This window comes from Myripristis murdjan, chromosome 11 (genome assembly GCF_902150065.1).
Source record: "Myripristis murdjan chromosome 11, fMyrMur1.1, whole genome shotgun sequence".
Taxonomy (NCBI): Eukaryota; Metazoa; Chordata; class Actinopteri; order Holocentriformes; family Holocentridae; genus Myripristis; species Myripristis murdjan.
The window spans coordinates 12,342,108-12,364,288 of NC_043990.1; the positions used below are offsets into that span (position 1 = coordinate 12,342,108).

Sequence of the window (22,181 nt, forward strand, 5' to 3'; positions counted from 1 at the left end):
TGCAGTCACTGTATAACTCAGCTAATCCTAATTTATTTCTAATATTATGGCAGCCACATGCACATTTTGGCCTGTTTCCCCACATTTTGCAGCACATCTTGGAGAATATTCAGAAGTGAAAGTGAGCTGGCATGTTTCCCAGTGTGGCAGGTTGCGGGCCTACTGTAAATATTACATAAGCTTAGCACCAACATGGCTTCCCTCAGCCTACTTCTGTGTCCTACCAGCTTTAGGACAGGATTGAGCCCAACTTGACCAATCTCACAAGATGTGGCACTTGGAATAATCTTTTCAAAGCAGCGTGCAACGTGTAGAGATGAGTGATTTCTTCAAACGGGGCCCTTTCGTTTTGCTACACGCTCCATCTCCCCCCTCCTCCTCCTCCTCCTCCCCCTCCTCACCCCGGACCCGCATCTGTCAGCCCGTCTGCTCGGCAGGGCCTTTCTTTTCTCTCTCTCTCCTCTCGACATATTGCTGTAAATCTGCGCTTTGTTTCAGCTCGCAGCGGCACTCGTTGCGAGTTGACTGCGACTTGAAACTAAAACCATCACCCCCTCTACCAGGAAATGGAGGAATGATGAGCGTGTAGCAGGGCAGAGAGAGAGAGAGAGAGAGACAGAGCGACTGGGAGGGGAAACAACAAACTAGGCGTCAACTGCAACTTTGAAGACTTAGGAGGTAGCCCTACATCTGCGGATACATTCATTAGCCTGTAATTTGGTATTAACGAGCATTTGAGGACAAGGTGTGCTCCGTGTGAATGTTGCTTATGCCTCTGTATCTGTTTTTGGATGCTCTTTATTTGTGCCAAGTTGGTTTGCCTACTTTGTAGCAAGCAGCAAATTGGGCGCCGGGCGTTGCGCTCCTTCTGGAAAATGACAGCAAAATAATCCAAGTTTCCAGTGACTTTGCGCTAACTTTAACTTTACTGTCCTCCCGAAAGGTTTCACCCACCAGCAGCCACAATGAGCGACGAGAACCGACCGAGAATTGAACTTTTCGTCAAGGTAAGTTGTGATTGAGTGACAATTCGCGGTCGCATCCGCAAGTGACGTACAATGGCGACATTGTAACAGCAGCTAGTTAACAGTTTATTTAGTAGGCGCCATATCGCCCAGGCGTGTTACACTCGTTATCTTATCACATCACAGAACGCCTGAAGACATTTTATCGCATGCCTGTTACTCCTAGCAGATAACTTTATCAGCGCAACAGGTTTTCCTGCTTCGAGGACGTGATACCGCTTTGTAGATCAACTACAACCACATTTCATATTTCTCCTATATCATAATAATTTAACATCCATGTCAGCTACCAACTTGGCTGACTCACCGGGCTTATTAACGACAGTAATACTAATCTAATTAAATGCACGTTAAGATAATGGGCAGGCGACTTTGATCTATATTTAGTGTGTTGGGCAGGCAGGGTAATCTTGGGGCGTTGTCTTGAGAGAAAAACATGCTCTAATATAACCAATATGGCAATTTCTGTGGCTTTTTTCTCCCTGCCTGCCCTCATGCTCTTACACAAGTTTCCATAATGATTCCTCTGTATGAACATGTGGGCCCCGCCGGGCCGCCACCTCCTTCTTTCTCTCTTCACACATGAAAGATGCTGTTGTAACTTCTCTTAAGTCCTGATTTCCGGTCAGCCTTCCCAATCACTTCTAAAATCCTCTCACAAGAAACAAGCCCGGCACTAGGCCTCATGGTAATCACAGTACATTTGGCAGGAGTTTGACATGGGCGTTGGTTACAAAAAGGGGTAATTTACCTGCCATATACCCTATGTTATAAATGGCCATAGTAAACATCCACAAGTGGACACAGTTTGACTTTATGTGAAATATGGTTTTATGCAGCCATATGGAGCACAGAAATCTATATTTTCTGAATGAGTAGCCTGCAAGCTGTTCTAAAATATAAGAAAAGGCCACTTGGTGCACTGCCTCTTGCATCACCCAGACTTGAAACATGCCGCTTGCTTGGATGGAAGAAACCTTGAGTTTCAATTTTCTTTGTGAGGGAAGGTATTTATGAAAGCATTTGCTGAGCTGCATGATGTCTACTTGACTGTTTAGTTCATGCTCCTGATTTTTCTCTGTCCTTTGCATCTTTCCTTTATGTTCTTTTTAAAAAAAATTCTCTGTTGCTTTCGTTGCACATGTATTTCCAGCCACAATGTATCTTAAAATATCAAAGATCATATTTTGTCTGTCTTATGGAGAAGGTTAGGGTTTGGCATGAAGTGCCCAGTGAGTTTAAGGATGCTGTAATGTGTATGATTAACCTTTTAAGTGAAAAAAAAAGTCCTGAATAGTGGCTGTTCAGCTTGGCCAGAGATCAAACCTCCATGTGCACATTTACAGCTCTTTTCCATTTCATTTCTCCAGGCAGGAAACGATGGCCAGAGCATCGGCAACTGTCCCTTCTCTCAGCGTCTCTTCATGGTGCTGTGGCTGAAAGGAGTCACGTTCGACGTGACCACAGTGGATATGAAGAGGTGAAACACTGGCATTTTCACTTTTTTTCCCCCTAAGTTCTCGCTGCCTTGCAAGTGTATAATTGCCATAATAGTGGAATGTCACCCCACTGTGTTAAGTCTCCCAAATGTGCATAAACGTTGGCCCTTCTATTCAATTATCTGGTGTCAAAAGATATAAAGCTGCACGGGCACTGGTTTAAATAGACGGTAAGCCAGGCACTTCTTAGTCACAGCCATATGAGTCATAAAAGTTTCTCTCTCTTCCCCTCCCTCCAGGAAGCCAGACATCCTGAAGGACCTGGCTCCTGGTGCTCAGCCGCCCTTTCTCATCTACGGCAGCGACGTGAAAACTGACACCAACAAAATAGAGGAGTTCCTGGAGGAGAATCTGTGCCCTCCAAAGTAATCACTCCTTCCATCTGTTCCCTTGCCCCATTCAGTTGTTTTGCTTGACTCCAGTCCTTGCTTCCTGCTATTTTGAGTCGTCCTGCTCCCTCTTTGTGTTCAGACTTAAACACACTGTGTAACATGCTTAAATTGCTGCTCTTGGTCCAAGGGGATCACAGTTTAAAATAGGGTTCATTCAGAAAGACAATGACAATGTATATAGATGTATACAATTATGAATGTCATGCATAAATCGTCATTTACCTATTTATTGTTTAGGTACCCTCGCCTGGCTGCTCGCAACCCGGAGTCAAACACAGCGGGCATGGATGTCTTCTCCAAATTCTCAGCTTACATCAAGAACTCAAACCCCGGGCTGAATGACAGTGAGTGATGCTTAATATGGTCAAATTACACTAAAAAAAAAATTGGGGTTTGCATTACTTATGTGTTATTTATTGATGCATTTAGATAAATCACTCATCCTCATTTAGAAAGAGGGCAGCATCAACTACAAAATGCAGTTTTGTTCATGGTTTTTCTGCTTTTCAGATCATAATGAAATGTATAGGGCACCTTGTTCAGTGATGCTTTTACCACTCATGCTCAGCACACACACTTGCTGTACTGCAAGACATACTGTAAGTGTTTCTTGTGCAAAACACTGGGTGAACACAGCAGTTGTTCTGGTGTCAAACTGGTTCTCATCGGTTTCCCTGTAACAATGCAGCTGAGCGCCTTCTGTCTGCATCTGACTGACAGAAACCCAGCAGGGAGTGTCTGCTAATAACATTACAGTCTGAGCCTTTCTGTCTCAGTGCAAACAGGTCACCTGCTGCTCTGTGTGTCTACCCACTCTGTGTTGAGTTGAGAGTTATATTCTTATATCCATGGTGTAATTTCTAATTTATAAACTAAAGTCCAGAAAAAAAATCATTCAAAATGTGTAACATCATTTCAAAAATGAATTGCAAGCTAAGATCAAGATCAAGTTCAAGATTCTGTTTTTACAGCTATTATTTACATCTTGGATTAAATATGATTGATTGTGTATGTGTGTATGTGCATGTGTTCAGACCTCGAGAAAGGCCTGCTGAAGGCCCTGAAGAAGCTGGACGACTACCTTGGCTCCCCACTTCCTGATGAGATCGATGAAAATAGCGCTGATGATGTCACTTCCTCGTCCCGCCCCTTCCTGGACGGCCAAGAGCTTACTCTGGCTGACTGTAACTTGCTGCCTAAGCTTCACATTGTGAAGGTAATCTTTCATTCTAAGCAGTGCACAGTGTGAGGTCTCTCTCGGATGAATAGATTAAGGTCTACGGCTGTCTTGTTAAATCTCAAACAGAAGGCTGGTGTTTGGCAAGGCTTGCTGAGCTTTCTATTTATATCACCTGCAGTCAGGAAATGTTTAAAACTTTTTCTCTCTTTGTCTCTCTCTCTCTTCCTCTCTCTGCCTCTAGGTGGTGTGTTTGAAATACCGTAACTTCAGTATCCCTCGCACTCTGGCCAACCTGTGGAGGTACCTGGACGCTGCGTACGCCCGAGAGGAGTTTTCCTCCACCTGCCCAGTCGACTCAGAGATCCACAGCGCCTATGCCTCTGTAGCTAAAGCTCTCAAGTAAGAGGACAACAGAGGTGCAAATCATGCACACACCAGCAGAGCAACACACAAATGCAGACACACACAGACATACACACCCAAACACACCCTGTGCTCACACTGCGAGCCACTTGATTGATCGGATTTTGACTAATTTTTGTCAGTGCAGCAACCTCCAGTTGGACCTGTGTAGTAGATTTTCAAGATGAATCATTCATTGTTGTGGCTATGATATCACCTTGGATCATGTTACATTGTTTGATTAGTCAACATGTCTCACTCACCACTGACCGCAATGACGGTTGCAGCCAATTTTCTGTTATTTTTTGAGACGTTTCTTCCTGTAGCCTTTCAAATACAAGTTGTAGAAAACAGGAAAAGTTTGAATTACTGTGGTCAGTCTCTCGTCCACTTTGTACTTTGCCAACATAGACCATTGTTTATGAAACAAAATTGGTAGGGAAAGGAGGAAACACAGGAACCTGACTTTTGACCGCCGGTGACCACAGAAAGTGCAGCCGTTTTGGCCGACTTCTCTCGGTGGACAAGTTTGTCGAGCGTTCAGCTCTATAGGAAATGAAAGGACTTCTGGTGGATTGTTGATCAGGTTGCTTGCAGTGTAAACACAGGAACACCCGCTGGGAACAGCAGATGAACACACAGTGTACATGCACACTCACACAAACTGAAAACTACAGCCTTGCTTGTGTATAGTTCAACACCAGTAGATGCACACTGTAACAGTGGAAACATTTCTTTGTTTGTGCAGACTCAGTGAATGCTGAGTCTGTCTGAAGTATAGCGTTGTTTTCTTCTTTATGACGAATGCCATATCCTTCATTTTGGTAAATACTGAACCAATGCATCGATGTGCAGATGCCCACAGAGCTGCCTACCAGATCGTCACTAGGACCCTCCAAGCTTCACACAAACGTGTCACCCTTTGCTTTTCAGTCGGCACATTAGGAAATAAATTGTGCATTTAGATGACAGACATGCATACCAGCGCCAGCTCACCTGCCAAGTGTCTTTCGAGGCGTGTCTCTAATTACAGATGTGTAACATTCAGTACAACTGCTGTGGTAACAAGGCCTTTTACAGTTGAGGATCACAAAGGCACCGATTGTACACTTAAGTCACCTCATGCTCAAATGTAATATCTTCTTAATGTTTGTAATCTTAGTGGGTTAATAGGCTGTGGTCTCAGCAAGGAAGGGAGAGGCTGTACGTCTTCTTGTGGGCCGGGACTGGGCTGGGTGTAGGGACGTATAGAGCGGAGAACGGTTACTCAGACAGGAAATGATTTCACTAGACCTCTACTTCCTCTTTCTGCTCTGCCACACCACCAGCTGTGAAGGATTAATCAAGATTACCAAGCTTGTTTGATTCGCTGTAAGGCTCTTTTGCCAGTGGATCACTTTGCTCTGCCTAAAATGTGTGAAGGATATTGTTGTTGTTTTTTATTATTATTGTGGAAGGAATCAAATTGCAAGCTTATTGGAGTTCATTTAGATGAAGAAGTGAAGTGAATGGTTGCTGTTCCTCCTCCGTTTGTCCGGGGCACGAGGCCTTTTCTGTCACATTTTTCTTGAAAAAAAAAAATTGAGGAAGTTTAGCAACAGAAAATAACATCCGGACCGTTACCTTGAATTGACTCTATGGTCAATTATAAGCTCAGTGTACTGAATGACTGCAGACTGATGATTTGCTATTAGGATGACTCCTTTATTGGAGATTTCTGTCCGGTCGATTTCTGTTTTGAACACATTGCCCCTCAAAGTGACTGGAAATTGAAGACGTGGGAAAAACCGGAAAATGATGTATGTCTGTCCAAAACTGTAGTAACTTGCATTGAGGATTTGAATGATTGCAAGGCACTATTTGCATGAAACAAGACTTAATTTGTAGATTTAGCTCATGATTTGCCTCATTGCAATTTCTAAATATGTGTCCTGGGTCAGGGTGAAGCTCTGTCAAACAAGCTAAAACCTAAGTGCAATTCAGTGATTGAGTTATCATATCATTTTTATTGTATTAGACCTTTATTGAGAGCACTTACAGAATTCAATCAAACAAGATGACCCCCCTCCTCCTGCACAGCTGGTAGATGTGATGCATGTGTCGATCAAACCCATGATAGATTGTACTTGACTGAAAATTTAATTGTTGTGATTTTATTGTTTTTTCTAAAGCACGGACCAACTTTTCCAGGGCCATGTGGCCTTAGTACTACTTTACCTTCATGGCTGTATGTTTAAAAGGGACTGGGTCTGTATAATTTCAGTGCTGATGTTTTCCAGTATTTCTTTTATCCAAGCGTGGGCATCTTGCTCTTGTTTGACCTTTTACTGTAAGGTTAGAGACAATTTCAGGGAACATTTAATTTCATGTCCTCAGTTGAGTTTTCATTTCACTGTTTCTAACTCTTTTTTTTATCTTCATGTCATGTATTTTCTGTGTTGTGATACCCACCTTGTGCTTTTCACTAGTTATTCCCTACTCCTGTGCATTTGCCTCCACATATTTTAGCCATTTTTCAGCTTTCTCCATTTAGTCAAAGGCAGTTACAATTCAAGTCTGCAGGAGCAAAGTGATATTGTGGACAAGTTGGATCATTATTGTTGTTGACAATCAAACTAACAGCACAGATGAAAGTTTTTTTTTTATGTATTTTGTACATTCCAAGCTCTTATAAAGACATTCATTTATTGATATTCCAATAAAAACACCTTAATAAGAAGTCTACCAGGGATGATTGTGTTTTTATTTGTTGTCTTTTATGTCTCTCAACAAGGGTAATAACTGAAGGTGATACATTTTTTTATGGGCACGCCGGGCTTAGAAAGTAGTGTACAAAAAGGTACACATAAAACAGCAAAGTTTCAATTCTATAGAAGCAGTAATCATAGAAAGCAGTGACTATAAATACAAAGTAACTTATTTTTAATACAGGTTCAGAGCAAACACTTAAGTTACATCTTTGATATACAGCACCATTCAGAAGCATACAATTAAACTAGGCATCTCTTAAAAGTAGTTTAAAGAGGTTAAAGCTGCATTAGCATCATCTTATACTTGGTGGCCACCAAGACACTTTCACTGTTAGTTAAAAATAAAATCAAAATGAAAAAAAGGTAATTGTCAAACCCTGTTGCGTCATGAATGCATGCATAAGTGCCTGTGTGTATAAATCTTTTTGCCTGCATGCATATTTATAAATCTTGTCCAGGTTTCTCTCTCAGGTCACTTACATCGGCAGTGTTTTGTGTTTAACCCTCGGCCTCCACCTCATGTCTCTGCCTGTCAGGCCAGCAGGAGGCCGAGCGCCGGCAGCAGGCAGAGCGCCGCTGCTCTCCAGCTGAGGGCAGCAACGGACACGGCCCCGTTGCACAGGTCTGTGTCGCAGCACACGTTGGTGTAGTTGAAACTGAGGCCTGCGGTCTGTTTCTGTCCGCTCAGGCCGCACTGGGAGGGGATGGCACAGCTCTTCTCATACAGAGTCAGCTGCAGCGCGCCTGCAGGGAGACAGAAACGAGGTGTGTTTGTTTTGATGCACGCAGCGAAGGGCAGGGGCTGCACAAGTTCAACTGAGAAGTAAAAGTAAAAAGTAACTCATTTACAATATAGACAGGGTAAAAGTCACTTCTTAGGAACAATAACTTTGTCAGATACCACCTTTTTGATATAGTTCTGAAAGTACAAGCCTACAAATTTAAATTGGGAATTTGGAAATTACACAAAGAGCGCACCAATAAAGCAAAGCCACATTACTCTTCTCTGCTCACTCGCTGTTCACTGATGATTGCTTCATATTTTGTTAATTCACGATGGTTGGTTTTCTGATGCTCATAGAGAGCCTATAAAATGTATACTCTGTACTGGGTGGGATGAAAATGCAGTTAAGAACAGTACTAAAGCAAAAATGTACTTACTGTAGATAAAAGTAAAATTACTGATTTTAAAAAATACTTAAAGGTATACAGTACAGCTATGCAATTCCAGTAACGGTAAATATAATTAGTTGCTTCCACCTCCATATTTCAGTTTAGTGTAGTATTGATCACAGTCATAACAGTAAACAATACTTCTGAACCAGAGATTATGGGAAATCTTTTTGTGTAAATTGAAAAAAAAAAAGACATGATGTGGACCTAAGAAACTTAAAGTGAAATCGGAGGGGTTTTACAGTGTTTTTTTTTTTTTTTTTTTCTCAGCCTCCAGTGAGACACAATGAGTGTTTCGCCCCGCCCACACACCCTGTAGCTATTTTTAGAGATAATTTAATGGCATCACAGGCGTTAGTGAGCGAACGCCTGATGAGAAACTGGTGCTGAGGTTTGACCTATTGAGCTATTCTTCTGTCACGTGTCGTTTCTACAAAGGATCAGGCCTAATTGAAGGCCCTGGAAGCCACATGGGCGTTTGATTTTTTAAATTTAGCATCCATAGCCAGGATAGGTCATACTTCACTAATCCTTTTCACAGACATTTTTCTGCACAATGTCGCCTTGTGTATTAATTTGTGAGCATCATGCAAAGTATCCTGTGAAAGAACTCCCATAAACAGAATCAGCAGTGCTCTTCCCCTCTTGCTCTCAAACACACAAACATACATACACACACGCACACACGCACACACACGCACATACACACACGGACCTGGAGCTCACCTCGTGTTCCCACTGCAGTGCTGGCCAGGCAGCGCTGCCCAGCTGGGCATTCCTGGGGAAACTTGAGACAGTCCAGAGGAGAAATGGCAGGAAACACACAAGTGTAGCAGCGAAGACAGGCTGAGGGGAAGAAGAGGAAACAATAGGACAGGTCACAGTGTCACAGACAGGAAACTGCACAGCTGCATTGTCTCTTTCATCAATTATAAACATGCCAATGTGGTGGAAATTACATCCTTTTTCACTGTCAGTAGTTCAAATTGGAATCAAACCCCCCAACCCCAGCAGTATCAGTGATCTATTACCACTGAGCAGGTATAATAGATCATATCTTTCAAAAGGCCTGTAATGAAAACCTTTTAAAGTGTATTTATGGAGGTTTGGGTCAGACTGGACCACTGATGTATCTTTTAAATACAAGATATATTTTCTTCTACACAGCACATTCAAATGCTGATTTTTGTCACATGGATAATGAACAGAGGAAGCTGGAGTTTGCAGTGGTTTTGACGATGTCATCGTAGTAGTGATCAATGGAAATCTTTCGGTTCTCTGTATTTCCTACATACCTGCCAAGGGGAGACAACACAGGAACACAATCAAAAGTTGTGAGCGAGACATGACGCTCCAAGTCAGAAGTCCTCAAACTGGTCTCGCTGAGTGCTCAAAGCTCCGCGCACGTTACGAAAAAAAACCCTTTGCAGTGGCTTATACGTCTGTCATATGACTAAATGCTACAGTTAATCTGATGGCATCCCCTAGTGCATACAAAAAAAAATTCTTCTTTCTCCTTCCCCGCGTTTTTCAAATACGGCTCCACAGTTTCTCTCCTCCTGACCTTCTCGATCGTCGCTCTGTATTGTGTTCTGAGCTGATGAGGTAATAACTTATCAGATGTAATTTGTATTGTGAGCCTCCTCAGTTCACCTCCTGCTTTATCTCCTTCTGTCTTTCTTATCTATTTCTCCCTCTATCTCAGTCAGACCTGAATCAGACTGATAGTCATGTTACTTGGGATGTCAGTGTCTCCTCCCTAAAGCGTCTAATTTAATTTGGAGCCTATCTAACTGTTTACAGCTGACCTGCTGAAAGACAAATCGGAACACACCTCGGTGGACGAATATGTGTGTTTTATAAGATGAGGGGTGACCCAAGTCATTTACTTTCTTATCTAAGATGGGTAAAAATATCCGAACTGACCTGCCTTTAAGATATATTGCAGTCTATAGTGCAGTCTGTCCCTCCAGGTAGTTTCTGTGCAATTTGGTGACGTTTCCAATCGACCATCATCTTCCCTGTCTCCCTTCACCACAATGCAATGTGGCTGCATGGGTATTTATTCGTGGAGCTCAAATTGTCAAAAACAGAAGCAGCTCTCTCCAAAAGCAAAGCCAACGGATACCCGACATAATCCGCAGCCCTCAGTGGCCAAAGAGTCTGCCTCTAAAACGTCTTCATTGCCATAAGTAATCCTGCTGTGTTGTGAATTTAGGTGTAATCAGTTAAAAAAAAGTGACAAAAAGTAACATTTCAACAGCCAGCGTTCATTGCAATACCACTTTCGGTGAATTTTTCATCAACAACAGTATCTTAGTTAAAGTTATTCAGTGATCCATAGCTCAAAGAATGAAATTTAAATTAGAAGGAGAGGAGATCAGAGGAGAGAAGATGAATGTTGATGTGTAATGAGGTGGACATTTTGGTTAAACTTTTTTTTTTAGCAGTGGCGGTACGACATTGTGGTGTGTAGGGAGAGCGGGACCCTTGAGCAAGACGCTGACCCTTGCCACCTCCAGGGATGCTGCTCTGCGATGCACTGTGACCTCTGACCTCTAACCTCTTACCTGACCAGGGAAAAGGTATTTAATGGTATTCAAGGGGATCCCTACAGTACTGCCAAGCAAAGAAATACTGTCCTTTCTCCAAGTCAGCATGACACCTGTTGCAGATGTGTTTCTGTACATCTGTGTTAGATACTGCTTACTGCTTTAGGCATCAGTGATTTAAGCATTATTCATACGGTTGACGCCTTTTTTAATTGAACTGAGAAAAGGAAAACCAACGAGGGAAGGAAGAGAGACGAGTAAGGAAGCACAGAGTCAGGAAAGACAGCCGTAGAGAAAGTCAGCAGCGAGGACAGAGACAGAGAGAGAGAGAAACTCTTTCTTGCTGTGTGGGTCAGCAAGAAAAGAGAAAGAGCGCGTCAGTGAGCCAGAGACAGAGCCAGTATAACTGAATTATCCTTTAGGGCCTAATAGGAGACATGAGGGCAGCATGCAGGACGGTCTGCTGACAGCGGTCTTGTGATGGAGAGAGGCAGGCTCAGACTGAATAAGCTGTTTAACGGTTGATTAATTACGCAGCACACAGCAAGCCTGAAAACTCCCTGGAAATGTTGACCGACGTCCGGCGGGCCTGTGTGGGTTAGGTGGCGGATGGGTGTCTTTTGTAGGGCAGGTCAACGAATGTCAGGATTTGTAAGTCATTTTGGTAATTAAGGGTTAATTGCAAGCTGTAATACTGTGCGGTAATACTACGTTCTTGCATTTTACCATCCACAAATCTGCTTGCTGCTGTCATTTTTGCTGAATTTCCGTTTTTTCAGGAAACTACGAAAAGCAGGTGATATTCCAACAGCAAATAAAACCTGCAAAATTGTAGTTACTAGGTTTTCAGCAAAAAGCAAGGCAATAGGGGCCAAAAATGATTCATTTTTGGTCAGTTTGCCCGTACTCAATCATCACTGAGGCCATTACTGATATGGGAAAATTGCACAAATGACCCAGGAACAGGGCTTGATAGTATCTAAGGCTGACTTCATCTCATTCACACCCAGCTCCCACACACACAGACAGTCTTAGTGTGGGTGGAGTCGGGACAGCCACAGCTTTCGTCCAAAGCTTTACAGCCACCGAAATCAATAGCAGTTTAACTGATGGGTCACCGTTTCAGGAATTAATTCTAGGAAAATCGAGCATGGTCAGGCTGGTAGTAATGGAAAGCCGGGACCCCGAGGACCAAAGTTAGGAGAGTTTTAATTGTGGTGGAGTAGAGAGGAGCTTTTTTTTTTGTACAGGCTGGTGATGCTGTAGCGGACAGGGATGGGTTGTGTGCTGGCTGACAGGGCTTGGTGGACAGATGGTGTTCTTTAATCCCGTCTGTGCCCTCTACCTCACTTCATCCCATCCTCCTCCCCTTTTCCACTAGCCTACAGCAATCTCACATTTTCTCTCTCTCGCACACAGGCAGATTTACATGTCCCAGCCTATGTGTAAACTGATTTTTTTCCTCCTCTTTGTTTCTCCTTCATCTACTGTAGGCTTCTCATCTCTGACTCCCCCTCTTCCTCTCTTGTGATAAACCGTGTCGTCCTGTAGTAACTCACTCCGGTCAGTAGAAGGGAATATTGTGCTTCCCTATGAGTTTAAAACATATCGTCACACACTGGCTCGCAAACACAAACACAGCCATCAGTTACCTAGGAAGTGTTTATGTGTGTTTACACCACTGGCGGCGAAGCATCGGAGCTGCAAAAGTTCAGCAAATGCAAAAGTTTGAGAAATAATGCATCGGGGTATTGATTATAAACACGGCGCACGAGGTTGCTGTTTAAAGGAAGTAACGCATCACATGTTTATCATCATAACACAGCTTGTTCTCTTGTGATCTGATAAGGCGAGCTGTTTATCCCAGTCTAAGCAATGTCCAATATCATTTGACCTACATTTTCAGGGAAAGCCAGATTATTATTATTTTTTTTTGCCCTCTCATGACACACAAAGGCAAAGACAGACAACAACAATGGCTCAGTGATGCTGCAGGGGCCTTAATCTCGGCCTGTGATCTCTGTGAATACAAGGAAGGAGAAAGAAAGAGAGAGAGAGACAACCTTGTTTAGGCAGCCCGGTGAAATAAATCAGCTGTGGAACTGATAAGGTTAATGCCACAATTTATGAAGACCAGTGTGGGAGAGGTGATGATAACATTGACTGTTTCACTCACATAGGAGGGCACAAAAAAACAGGCCAAATATCACATAGGAGGGCACAAAAAAAAAGAGAGAGGAGGGTGTGTGTGTGTGTTTGTTTGTCTCCCTGGCCTTTTGGAAACAATGCATCAAGATGAAGAGGGAGGGAAATATGAATCCTTTATCCTCTGAGGAGGCCTCGCAGAAATGCTTCAACCCCTCACGTCCCCACCGTCCTGCAAGGACAGAAGAAATATGAGGAAAAGGGTGTCAGAATAGCTGCTTATTCTCCTGCTGGCGAGCCAAAAATAGGAATTTCCTGTGAAGGCTGCAACATCTTCAAATAAGGTTAAAGCGGCCTCGTTATACTGCAAAATAAATGCATTACTCGATAAAGTTTTAACTAGTGGGCCTGACTCCCTACGCTGGTGGTTTTCCACACGTTGGCATCTTCATTCCTACAAAAATCATAACTTTGTTACTTCCCTTGCGAATGACAAGAGAAAACAAATAATGCTTCTAAGTCAAGTCAGTGTTTCCTCATCCTCCTATTGTAAATCACAAAAGTGGGATGACGTCCACCTGGATACAAGTCAGCTCCTGTGCCATGTGTCTCTTATAATCTAAGTGGATTAGCTGGACAGAGTCTATTTGTCATTTTTGGACAGTTCAGTTGTGATTGTAAAGTAATCCGATTACTGCGACGCGTTACCAACGTGAATCAGAGTGGGCTGAATCCGGACAGGACGTGTGGGGGATGGGGGGACACGGGGGATGAAAGAGTGAGAGAGAAAGAGAGAGAGAGGGAGAGAGAGAGAGAGGTGTCAACCTACCTACAAAGACCGGAAGTCGGACCCCTCAACCTTCAAAATTAAAGCTAACCCACTTAGTCACGAGGTTAATGCAAGGCGTGCTTTAATAGGGATTTTGTTTTGAAATTTAAAACCGGAAACGCTCTATTTTTAACTCCGTGTGGCTTGACATGGCTGGTGAGAGACGGTGGGGAAAAAAGAGAGCGAGGGAGAATAACGGGACCGGGTCGGTGTGGGAATAAAACACAAAGAGGGAAACGCGGCCGTGCGTAAAAGCCGCAGCACTTTGACGAGGTAAGTAAACATCTGCGTCTGTATCTGTTATCTGTACGGCTTCAAAACACGTGTAAGATAGTTTTTAGGTTTTTTGGTGGGGAAAAAAGTGGTACATCATTTGAAGTGTTTGGAGAGGGGACTAAACTGCGGGGCGGTGCACTCCTGCAGCCAAACACTCCCGACGTTTTGTTCTGCGTAGGGCCGATGCTCATGTCGGTGCTGCTGGCCGGCTCAACAATACCTGAAAAAGACCAAACACAAACAGTTTGATTGTCACTTCTTTGTCCACCTCAGCGAAAAACAACCACAGTGACCACAAATATCATGTTTAAATGTGACAGGAATGGAAAAACAGGCCACTACAGTGCACCACAAAGTGTCTATAAACTCATCAGACACAATAAATTCCTGGAGTATTGTTGTGGATTTTCGTCTCGGAAATCATAGTGCATGCATTTATTGTGGCATTGCAACAAAATGAAGGCCGATGCTCCACACTTGTTGCGCTGTAGTTGGGAGAAAGGCACGTTTAGGAGAGCTCCTGCGCTTCCAGGAGAGCCAGTCCAGACTGCAGCTTCACAGTGGGCGGCTGCCGTGATTTACAGGGAGGATGATAAAAGGGCAATTGTCCTGAATCTTGCCCACCGCCCAAATACGGGAAGGCTCTGCAGCATATCGCAGGGCCACTGAAGAATGTCCCCTCATAATCTAACCTTGAACAATGGGCCCTTTCAGTCCTGCTATCTCTGCATTATTTCAGCTGCCCTTAGATGTTTTACTGTGTTGCGTTTACCTTTGAAAAGTTTGTCTAAGCTGGGCAAGTTGTTTCCTCTTCCCAGCCAACTTGATCCACTTCATCAACTCTAAAGTTATCTACCTTTCCAGAATAATGATGTGGAGGTTTTATCTGCTATCAAAGTAGAATTGGATGCGGCCCCAAAATATCCCTAAACATGTAGATGTGTGCACTGGAGCCTGAGCAATTGATCATTATGGTTTTTGGCCCACTGAACATTCATAAAACAACCCTCCCTCCTTTGTGCATGACCTTATTAACATGTCCATCTTCTTTATTCTCCGTCCCAGGCTGTGATCATCAAACTGGATCTCTACTTCCTCCCTTCCTGGCATCTGTAAGGATGCAGATGGGGCCTGAGTAGCCAGCGGACCACTGGCACGACAGAAGAGTAGGAGAGAGGGATGAAGACATTCTTCATTCTCCGCCTGGATGACAGACTTCCCACAGATCTGCTGATTCGCCCCATCAGCTTTCCTTAGCGCTCAGCTGGTCTCGTAATAAAACCAGACTGTTGGAAAGTTGAGGACACACACACATTCCCACACAGACACACTTTTTTTTTTTTTTTTTTTTACTCCCTCTTGCTCATCTTTTGGCAGAACACACATATTGACGTTCTCGTGGAAGAGCACCAAAGCCTGCTGTTAGCAAAGGTACTATCACTTCTTACAGACAGACTTAAGCAGCAGACCACACAAACGCTGCAGTGACATCATGGCAAACATGTGCCCATATGGCCGTTTCACCCACGCCGTGGTGAGGGGGATCCCGGAGAGCTTCGGGAAGGCGGCAGGGGACGGACAGGAGAACGGGGAGAACTCAGTGGACCTGGCCAAAGCTCAGCGTCAGTTCGGGGTGCTGACCGGAGCCCTGAGGCAGAAGGTGGGCCTGCAGCTGATCGAGATCCCCCCCGACCCTGAGCTGCCGGAGAGCTGGAGGATAGAGGACGTGGCTGTCATCCAGGGAGACACAGCGCTCATAACCCGGCCCTTCAACCAGCAGAGACGCAGCGAGGTAACACAAAAGAGAGAGAGGGACTTAGGCTCTGCTTTTGTCCATCAGTGATTTAGCTGTGCAAAAATATCACTACACCTGAGTATCACCATATTTTTTTGCAATAATGTATAGATTCTCTAGCCCTTTGTATCGATACATATCGTTCATGTGGTCCATTTTCATGTTTGTCACTTGATTTATCATACAATATGTGTTTTATGAATCTCCCCAGCTGATATTCTGTTGGATCTATTTTAAGCTCTAGAGCATTGCAGTGTTTTGTGGTGTAAATTATATCATGACCCATGCATTGTGGCACATAGTGTATTGTGAGGTCTTTGCCAATATCTAGCTGTGATTGATACATGGCTACAGTATATATGTAGGGGTTAGGAGGGTTCTTGATCACTTCCAGTGACTCAGTAATTACTTTGCCAGGCTCTGAGATTTTTGCCTCCAAAATTTAGTTTCCACCGTGTATTCTCTGCATTTTGGAGGAAAAAAAAACCTTAAGGCCCACTGGAGTTTCAAGACAATCACCCCTCCTAAAAAAAACCCTCCCATCACATTCCTTTCTTTTCTCATTTTTAATTCTTAAAGATGGAAGACGGCGATAAGCATCCAGCTTCTCAAGACGTTTCAGCTGTTAAGGCTTAAAAGCCTCATCCTCCAACCAAAAAAAAAAAAAAAAAAAAAAAAAAATAGGCTACTATTGCAGTACTTTGCCCTGTAGTGCACTACCCTTTCACCAGCTGTTGTTGAATTTCTGCTGACTCATCTTTACTGTGCAAGAGGGATGTCACGGCAACACAGAAATCTCATTCAGCACATACTCTTTTATTTACAAACAAAAACTTTATGTTTCAAGTATTCAAACATACAGGCCACATTAGAATAAGAGAGACAATTGCAACATTGTCCTATAGCCTTGAAGTAGAAAGCAAAGGGGCCCAACAAAATGCTCATTTCAGATAAGAGGAGCTGTAACAATAAATACCATGGTGTGATTGTGTGCTCTCATTTCCATTTACAGTCCTGTTCCCGGATTCAGACAAAAGGCTACATTAGAATAACAACACTGGGTTACAGAGTGAAGGATGATGTTGCATCAGTACTATTAACACTAGCACTGGTGCCATTTTCAAAATGTTGGTATTGACTCATGCCTAAGTATCGATTGTGTATTGACTGTGATTTTGACATCCCTGCTGTGACACTCCTGCTTGCTTTAATTACATGTCACGTTGTTCCAAAGGGATCTATTGTTGTACTGCTAATCACAGTAAGATCATTTGGTGTGTCTGTGTTCGCTCTCTTGCCCTCCCCTCAGGTGGAGGCGGTGAGGAGGGTGATGACAGAGCTCAACCTGAGGGTGGTGGAGATGGGGTCGGAGGAGGGGGGCTCCGGAGGGGCCACGCTGGAGGGCAGCGACGTCCTTTTCACCGGGAGGGAATTCTTCGTCGGCATTTCTTCCCACACCAACCACAGAGGGGCGGAGGTGCTGGCAGACACTTTCAGGGTGAGCAGCATGGACACGGAAAGCCTCGACGATGCAGGATAAATGAAAGTAGCATCAATCAGTGGCTGATTGGGAGTGTGAGTGAATGAATGAAGCAGACAGAAAATCTGATGCTACAGTTTGTCAGGCTTCCTACTGCCAGCAAAATGAAAGCTGAGTGTACCAACAAGGTTTGGCCGTAAAATAATCATTCTGTTTTTGTTTTTTTGTTTTTTTGTGCCTGTGGAACAAAGACAGTCTTAGTGCCAAGATGCTTGTCTGAAAACGAGCTCAGCTGCCAGCATGAGCAGGTGGCCGCGTGCTATATTGCATTTGGGAAATTATACCTTGTAAACAGTGATGAATGAGGCTGCCCTGTTGGCCAGATGATGGAGACCACACATCAAGTCCCTTTAGGGATGACATGACCCGCCCAGTGCTATTGATTCCCTCAACCGTCTTAAGTGCCTTTTATGCGCCTCTGTTCTTACACACACACACACACTTAGTTGTTATGTGCATGTGTTGGATGTGTGTGTGTGTGTTTGCATGCATTTGGTGCACAGTGAGGTTGAGTGGTGTTTCAGTGGTGTGAGTTTAACGGTTGGGTGGGAGCGTTCCTGTGGTGAGTACAGTGATGAAAGAGAACATGCACGCCATTTCTTTGGACTGCCAAGCTTTCCTAAACACATGAAAACATGATCCTTTAGCAGCCAGTTCACTCCTTTTCTGACAATTTAACACACAGTGCTAGTGCTCCATTATAGATTTTTATTTTTTTGTGCATATTCTCTATCACACCTACAGAAAATACTCCACTGGGTCAGGAGAAGACAGTATTTTGGCCATTACACATTCCAAAATTGTTATTTTGCTGCCAGCTTTTGATTTTTCATTCATAAAACTGTGGAGCACAGCCTTGGCAGTGCTGTTCGCATTTCCATTCAAAATATTTGCCTCAAAAATATTGGAATATCACACATTAAATGTCCAAATTGGCTGCCATCTCTTAATATTTTGAAAGATACAGGGATTTCTTTGTTGTGCTTTTTTAAGTTGACTCAGCTATTCCACATACAGGACATTCTTGGCTTTCATTTGACACCATTGACTTAAACCATTGAAAGCCAAGAAAAGCAGCATACTGTTCCACAGCAGGTACCATATCACACAATATATAACAAACAAATAAACAAACAAGCAAACAGACTGAAGCATTATGGCTTCCAGTGTGGCCTCAACATTGAAAATATCCTTTTAACTCTGATTCTGACCACTATTTTTGTATTGCTGCTGCCAATAGTCAATATTTTGTTCTGTTGCCATGGTCCACCCAAATTGAAATGATTGATTGTTTCCCTGGAAAAGCCTCTGAAACAGCACTTGGGCCGTCATGTGACTTTACACACTGCCATCCCTGAAGCTGTTGATTAAAACACACCACACCCTGGAAAGATATGATGGAGGAAACTGCATCATGTCGGAAAAGGACCACATCGACTATATCTGATTTATTAAAAAAGAACCCAAATTGGTCTTAGAAAAAGGCCTGTTTGATCTTATTTGATTAAACTTAGTCACCATTCACAAATAATAACCTGGTAATAACGAATCAGAGGGGACGATGTGCAGCTGAAACCTGTCCCTCTCTGGTCAGGACTTTGCTGTGTCCACTGTCCCGGTGTGTGGCGGAGCTCGACTCAAAAACATCTGCTCCATGGGAGGCCCAGACACCATCATCATCAGCAACAGCGACGGGGCCAAGAAGACACTGCGGGTGAGTGTGTGTGTGCGAGGCGTGTCTGCGCAGTGTTTCCCATGAGTTAGTATCTGAGCTTTAGTAGCATCGATGTAAATCCCTCGTGAAATCAACAGAAAGTTGAGTAGGTGAGCTGTATTCCCCTATATTGAATTTATTCAAATGTCTTTGATCTTTCCCCCCCTCAGTTTGTCTATATTTGGTCATTAATTTCTTTCACCTCATGAGACGGGAGCTAACGAGGCTACCTCCTAAGAGTCAGCTAATTACAGTGGATATAATGTGGATGAATTGTTTTCCAGGGAAAAAAAGTATTGAGAGATCACTAGCAGCTATATGAGATATTGATTTGTTTCCCCCTTGGATATGAAAAATATTTTACCAAAAAATAATCAGCACTCCTGAACAATGAAGCTTTGTGCTCCAGTGCCGGTGCATATTGAACCATTATAAGCTTTTCACGTGCTCTTTGAGAAAGTCAGTGCAATAAAGGCTTTCAAAACTTTTTCTATGAAAAGTGCCTGGATTGTATTTTTCTTTCTTACCATATACACAATTTTTTCACACTGGACGCCCAAATGTATCATTTATCACCCATCCTGTCCAGATATGCTCTCACTTATCCCATGGGAGTCTTTCCCCTGGGGTGTGTTAGACTGTGTGTTTCCTCTCTCTCCGGCCTGATGTGAATGACACACACCCCCAGTCCTGTCTGCTAATGTCATACTAATGTCATTAGTGCTGCCTGCGTGGAGTGGTGTGAACAAGTGGGGGGTGGTGCATATAATACAGTGTGTGTGTGTGTGTGTGTGTGTGTGTGTGTGTGTGTGTGCAGATGATGGAGCAGTTGACTGACCACCACTACGAAGTGCTCACTGTCCCAGAGGAATCAGCAGCGAATTGCATCTACATCAAAGGCCCCTCCAAACTGGACTACCTGCTCCACCGGCCCGCTGAGGAGTGTCCTGACAGCGTCTCGGTGAGCACAGCCAGCCCTCCTCCTCGTCGAGCTCATTAAAATGACAGAAAAGAAAAGAAAAGAAAAGAAAAGAAAAGAAAAAGGAAAAGCAGCTGAGTTTTTTCAGACTGAAGGAGCATTAAGTAATCTATGAGTTGGATTGAGGTACATCAATAGCAGTGGCACTCTTCTCCTTCCATACAAACCTCAGCATGGCCTGCAAATTAAAGCAGATATCCAACAGAGATGCCTAGTAAAGAGCTGATGTATCATCATCATGCAATTTAATAACAGCACTGTAGGAACTGGCCTTTGGTCTTTTTGGCTTGAGAACAAGGCTTTTTAACCTTAGTGAGTGAAATTATCTTCATTTTGTGCAATGGAGCAGTAAAAGTCATACTAATTACCCCTTTGAGATAAGAGATACGCTGAAAATATAACGATCCCTCTGGAGGAATTGTGGTCATTATAGTCTTTGCAGCAGCCAAGACTAGACTCAGAAACATGGTGTGGACATCATATTTACAGAGCGAACGGGCGAGCATGTAACTAATCATGATGACAGAAGAAAAATAGCAGAAAATGATGGGGGAAGGTGAATAATAGCAATATTTATTTGAAAGGTGAGAGATAATCCTTAAATTTCTGATGCTTTTGGGAAACCTAGAGTGGGGTTTTCCTGGACTTTCTGTCTAGTTATAGACTTGACTCTCTTGCTTTCCTATTTAAATGATTTATCATTTTGCACTTATGCCTGGTATCCTCTACAGTCAAAGAAAGGGCAAAATGCAGGCTTTTAAAGGTTATTCTACGATAAAATAGCACACTACTGGCTTTGTAAACCTTATTCAAGCCAAAAGTAAGGAACACACCCTCCTAAGCAGTCGCAGAGGCTGTAACAGTGATCTAATGTGCAGTCATTCTGTTCCAGCTGGTGAAATAATCTCCCCTCTCTCCATTTCATGAGACAATTATTTCTAACTTTCAGCGTGTGCCAGTGATGAGAATGTGTGACGGGATGAGTAAGTCATGTTTCCTCCCTCCTCTCTGCAGGCCTTCCAGAAACTGCAGGACTACACCCTCCTCCCCGTGGCCTGCAGCGAGGCCTCCAAGCTCGGCGCGTCGCTCTCCTCGCTCTGCCTCCTCATCAACAGAAAGCATACGTATTTCTGAAAAGAATATATTTTTAATAAAGAAATTCCCCACATGCTGTCACAGCAGACAGGAAAGGCCTCTGAAACAGCTTGTAGGCAACGTCGCACTAATGCTTTTCATTGAAATTCAATTCTTGGTGGGGGAAATTACCCAGCATTTGTATGAGAAAGAGTACTATCCAAATGTAATGTGAACTAACAATTGACTTAACAGCCTGGGCTCAGTTTAAGTCTGCAAGGCCTCAGTGTGTTTATTCTTGGCACAGCTGCACCCCCTGCTGAGGGGAATGTGCAACATGCTGGTCTCCACACTTAGCCCAAATTTATTAATGCAATGCCATCACTAAATGCAGTTGTAGCTTCTCACTGTTGTAGCTTGTAGGTCATAACCACTTAAATAATTTCATTTCCCATAGAGCATCATAAAGCCAACATTGCCAAAACATCTGATGTGTGAAAATAGGGTTTATGGAGTGCATTTGTCTGGAGATTCAAGGAAATCAACTTTATAATTTTAGGTTCAGTTTGCAGCCCATATTAGTAGAACTGATTGTTAGTATGAATTTCAGTAGGTTTCTCAAAAGCAGATTTCAGTGTCATTTATGGTACAAGTAGCAACATAGAGAAATGAGGATATTTTTCCCCTAAATGTGTCAGTGTTCTAGCTTTTGTATGTTTGAATTTGTATCAGCTGTAGAGATGCCAATAAATTCAACTGACCTTATGAACCATAGCTCCCTCCACTTTATATTATCCACAGTTTTGTCTATTTAAGGTGCTGTTACAGTTTTGCACATCAAGAACTCTAAACAAGC

At 43.3% G+C, this 22,181-nt stretch overlaps 3 protein-coding genes across 4 annotated transcripts; 2 read left to right on the forward strand and 1 right to left on the reverse strand.

The window, feature by feature from the left end:
- The first annotated feature begins 425 nt into the window (after positions 1-425).
- On the forward strand, positions 426-7,222 carry clic1 (chloride intracellular channel 1). 2 transcript variants are annotated; one of them, XM_030063593.1, is made up of 7 exons: positions 426-745; positions 944-1,007; positions 2,396-2,505; positions 2,764-2,889; positions 3,154-3,260; positions 3,951-4,132; positions 4,338-7,222. In XM_030063593.1, exons 2-7 carry the CDS (start codon positions 966-968, stop codon positions 4,497-4,499), a joined length of 729 nt encoding a protein of 242 aa, XP_029919453.1. In that variant the 5' UTR covers positions 426-745; positions 944-965; the 3' UTR covers positions 4,500-7,222. The 2 variants fall into 2 exon arrangements, with proteins under 2 accessions (XP_029919453.1, XP_029919454.1); XM_030063594.1 differs by having other exon boundaries at positions 426-678.
- A 299-nt stretch (positions 7,223-7,521) lies between these two features.
- Positions 7,522-9,821, reverse strand: LOC115368173 (prostate stem cell antigen-like). The gene is made up of 3 exons (XM_030064175.1): positions 9,717-9,821; positions 9,148-9,267; positions 7,522-7,992 (listed from the first exon to the last, which is right to left on the reverse strand). Exons 1-3 carry the CDS (start codon positions 9,766-9,768, stop codon positions 7,781-7,783), a joined length of 384 nt encoding a protein of 127 aa, XP_029920035.1. The 5' UTR covers positions 9,769-9,821; the 3' UTR covers positions 7,522-7,780.
- Positions 9,822-14,110: 4,289 nt separating this feature from the next.
- On the forward strand, positions 14,111-22,099 carry ddah2 (DDAH family member 2, ADMA-independent). The gene is made up of 6 exons (XM_030063065.1): positions 14,111-14,220; positions 15,289-16,015; positions 17,328-17,516; positions 19,153-19,272; positions 20,090-20,233; positions 21,266-22,099. Exons 2-6 carry the CDS (start codon positions 15,716-15,718, stop codon positions 21,383-21,385), a joined length of 873 nt encoding a protein of 290 aa, XP_029918925.1. The 5' UTR covers positions 14,111-14,220; positions 15,289-15,715; the 3' UTR covers positions 21,386-22,099.
- Positions 22,100-22,181: the final 82 nt, after the last annotated feature.

Excerpts from the sequence above, each read along its gene's own strand:
- ddah2 (XM_030063065.1), top strand. The coding sequence starts at position 15,716 with ATGGCAAACATGTGCCCATATGGCCGTTTCACCCACGCCGTGGTGAGG. Across the intron at positions 19,273-20,089 it reads GGGCCAAGAAGACACTGCGG|ATGATGGAGCAGTTGACTGA; the intron begins GTGAGTGTGTGT and ends GTGTGTGTGCAG. Across the intron at positions 20,234-21,265 it reads AGTGTCCTGACAGCGTCTCG|GCCTTCCAGAAACTGCAGGA; the intron begins GTGAGCACAGCC and ends TCCTCTCTGCAG.
- LOC115368173 (XM_030064175.1), bottom strand. The coding sequence starts at position 9,768 with ATGTCTCGCTCACAACTTTTGATTGTGTTCCTGTGTTGTCTCCCCTTG. Across the intron at positions 9,268-9,716 it reads GTGTTGTCTCCCCTTGGCAG|CCTGTCTTCGCTGCTACACT; the intron begins GTATGTAGGAAA and ends TCTTCCCCTCAG. Across the intron at positions 7,993-9,147 it reads CACTGCAGTGGGAACACGAG|GCGCGCTGCAGCTGACTCTG; the intron begins GTGAGCTCCAGG and ends GTCTCCCTGCAG.
- clic1 (XM_030063593.1), top strand. The coding sequence starts at position 966 with ATGAGCGACGAGAACCGACCGAGAATTGAACTTTTCGTCAAG. Across the intron at positions 2,506-2,763 it reads ACCACAGTGGATATGAAGAG|GAAGCCAGACATCCTGAAGG; the intron begins GTGAAACACTGG and ends CCCTCCCTCCAG. Across the intron at positions 2,890-3,153 it reads GAGAATCTGTGCCCTCCAAA|GTACCCTCGCCTGGCTGCTC; the intron begins GTAATCACTCCT and ends TTTATTGTTTAG.